This window comes from Rhagoletis pomonella, unplaced genomic scaffold (genome assembly GCF_013731165.1).
Source record: "Rhagoletis pomonella isolate Grant_MI unplaced genomic scaffold, Rhpom_1.0 Rhpom_scaffold_00004, whole genome shotgun sequence".
NCBI classification, from domain to species: domain Eukaryota; kingdom Metazoa; phylum Arthropoda; class Insecta; order Diptera; family Tephritidae; genus Rhagoletis; species Rhagoletis pomonella.
Window position 1 is genome coordinate 28096600 of NW_023458558.1, and position 2583 is coordinate 28099182.

Below are 2583 nucleotides of genomic sequence, written 5' to 3' on the forward strand. Positions count from 1 at the left end.
AGATTAACAATTGCGTGTGCCGCCTCATAAATAACCATTTCGCTCTTGTGACGCAAGCATGTTTCGATGAAAGTAAACATTGGCGAATTCGACATATCTTCAGCTGAGATGTCTTCTTCCTCGATCAGTTTGCAGGCGATACGAATCTTTAAACAACAAAGAGGTAATAAATGTATTTTCTACTGATTCAAATAGGTTTCGAAACTTACCAGCATGCAAACGGCGTATGGACTCTTCATAGAATTACGTGTCAATTTATTTACTAGCTTAGATACGGCTAAACGATCGGACTTACGTATGTGGTAAAGCAAACCTAGTGCGTGGTATTGCACCATTATGTTATCGCTGTTAAGAGCTTCCTGTGCTTCGTTAGCCCAACGTTTTACCACATCGCCAGCGGCACTTGCCAAACGTAGCGAGCTTACAAGGGCAGCGCATGATACTGCTGGGTTCTTATCAACGATACATTGCTTCATGTAACGTTCAACTGCTTGCAGCATCGTATTGTCGGTAATGCTGCAAAGTGCGCGTATGGCAGCCGGACGATACAAATCCTCCTTACCTGTCATATCCTTGGTCAGTGAACTTGTTACAATTATGACATCTTCTGCAATGGAGCTGAGTTCTTTTATTCCTAGATAAACCATGCGGCGCAATACGACATCTTTCGACTGGAATAATTTTGTCATTGCAAAAAAGCAATCGGTAGCCTCGCGAGCAACTAATTGTTCGCCTTGGTTTATCAGGTAGAGAATTTTCGTAAGAATTTGAATACATTTCCTTGGATTTACCGGAGTGTCGTTGAAAGTACGCGTTTCTTGTAGCACAGAAGTCTTTTCCAAGTTTTGATAGATGTTGGTGGTGCCTTTTGAAGTGAACAGGAAAGTTTTTGTATTTATTCGCATTACGATGAAACGGATTAAAGAATTAATAAATTCTTTCATTTTACGTCAAATAAGCACATAACATTAAATTAAATGATATCAACACGTTTTACAGTGAAGATTTTTGTTAAAAATTAGGGCGTACTTTTCACGCCATTCAATGTTCCGAGCTTACCCTCATCCTCGTCATCTTTATCTCGTCGGAATGAACCCATGTTTAGTAGCCTTTATAAACACTTGAAATAAGTTAAAAACTTTAAATTGCTAAAAAACTATTTTAGTTTTTTAGATCAATTGCTGTTGAAAATTTTACACGTCACATCCACTAGGGATTGCGAACTATCGATGGGGCTATCGATAGTATCGATGGTTTCATATTGCCGCCACTATCGAATTTTTCTTAGCACTATCGACAGAGAACGTTAAATACAGAGAAGCAGCAATTACGAATCAGAGTGTAAATTGTCAAAAGTTATCAAAATCTGATTGCGTACACACCACACCAGCCAACACTGCTGTGGAACATAAGAGCGGCGGAGTAACAGAGCTGAGCGAGAAATAACATTTCGTATATTTAATGAATGTTAAGCATTTTGAATGATTTACGCAGTGTTGCCAGAGAAATTTCGTTTGGAGCTAAAACGATCGAAAAAAAGAGCTAAATAATACTAATAGTAGCTAAAATGAAGAGCTACATATTTTTGTTAAGGATGAGCATTTATTGACGTAAGGTTGTTTTTACATAACATAAAAACAACGAATTTTATAAGATTAAGTGCTGAAAAAATCGTTTAAAACCAAAATAAGGTGCATATATTTCGATTTCGCTGCTATGGCACTTATAACATCGAACTAAAAATACTTTACAAATTGTTAAAGTTTGTAATTTCAGATATTTCAATTAGGGCGTGTGTGAATTGGTAACAAAGTTCTATGGGCAGAGCTGCTGAATAATATTTTTATTATGGTGAGACAGTTTTGCCAATCTGCTGTGTGAAATGAAATATTTTTTGATAGCAGTACATTTTTGATAACCTCAGATTTATGCGGAATAAAATATTACAAATTGCAGTGAAATTAATATTTTAAGAATATTTAAGAATGATAATTTTTCACTGCAATACTTGTATTATACATATGTATGTATGTAATTAATGGGGCATATTCATAGTCAAAATAAAGTCGAAACTAAAGTTAGTTACAGCTTTTTGACTTAATTTTCAATGGAATATCTGTAAAAAGCTGCAACTAACTTTAGAGTCGACTATATTTTGTCACGCATGCGTATATATGGTATGTATGTACTTACATATGCACTACATATGTACATACATACGTATGTGCATATTTCTGCCTAAATAGTACGCTAATGCATACATATGTACATATGTACAACTCCGCATACATACATACATATATATGTACATAATTACGCGCATATTCAAATACAACAATAACTATTTCATTCATAAACGCATGCGCATATTTCTCAAGGCCAAGTAAATTCATTCATAAAAACAACCGCAGCGCATCTCCCCGCAAATTCATCACCAACAAGCGCAACTTTTTCAATCCGACACAAAAATTCTAAAATCTTAAAATGAAGAAATCTCGGCCAGCCAAGTGAAAAGTGGCAACTATTTCTCTATATCCAGTAAAATAAGTTATCTCGAATCTTGGCAATTTTTGGTAATTTTTG

At 35.4% G+C, this 2583-nt stretch overlaps 1 protein-coding gene across 1 annotated transcript in view; it reads right to left on the reverse strand.

Moving 5' to 3' along the window:
• The window catches only part of LOC118737391 (coatomer subunit gamma), a gene marked incomplete in the record, with an annotated part of 3940 nt that extends 2662 nt beyond the window's left edge, over positions 1-1278 (reverse strand). Inside the window, 3 exon segments of the mRNA XM_036467851.1 lie at positions 1-146; positions 210-865; positions 1060-1278. Of these exon segments, the coding sequence (XP_036323744.1) occupies positions 1-146; positions 210-865; positions 1060-1099 (842 nt within the window).
• Positions 1279-2583: the final 1305 nt, after the last annotated feature.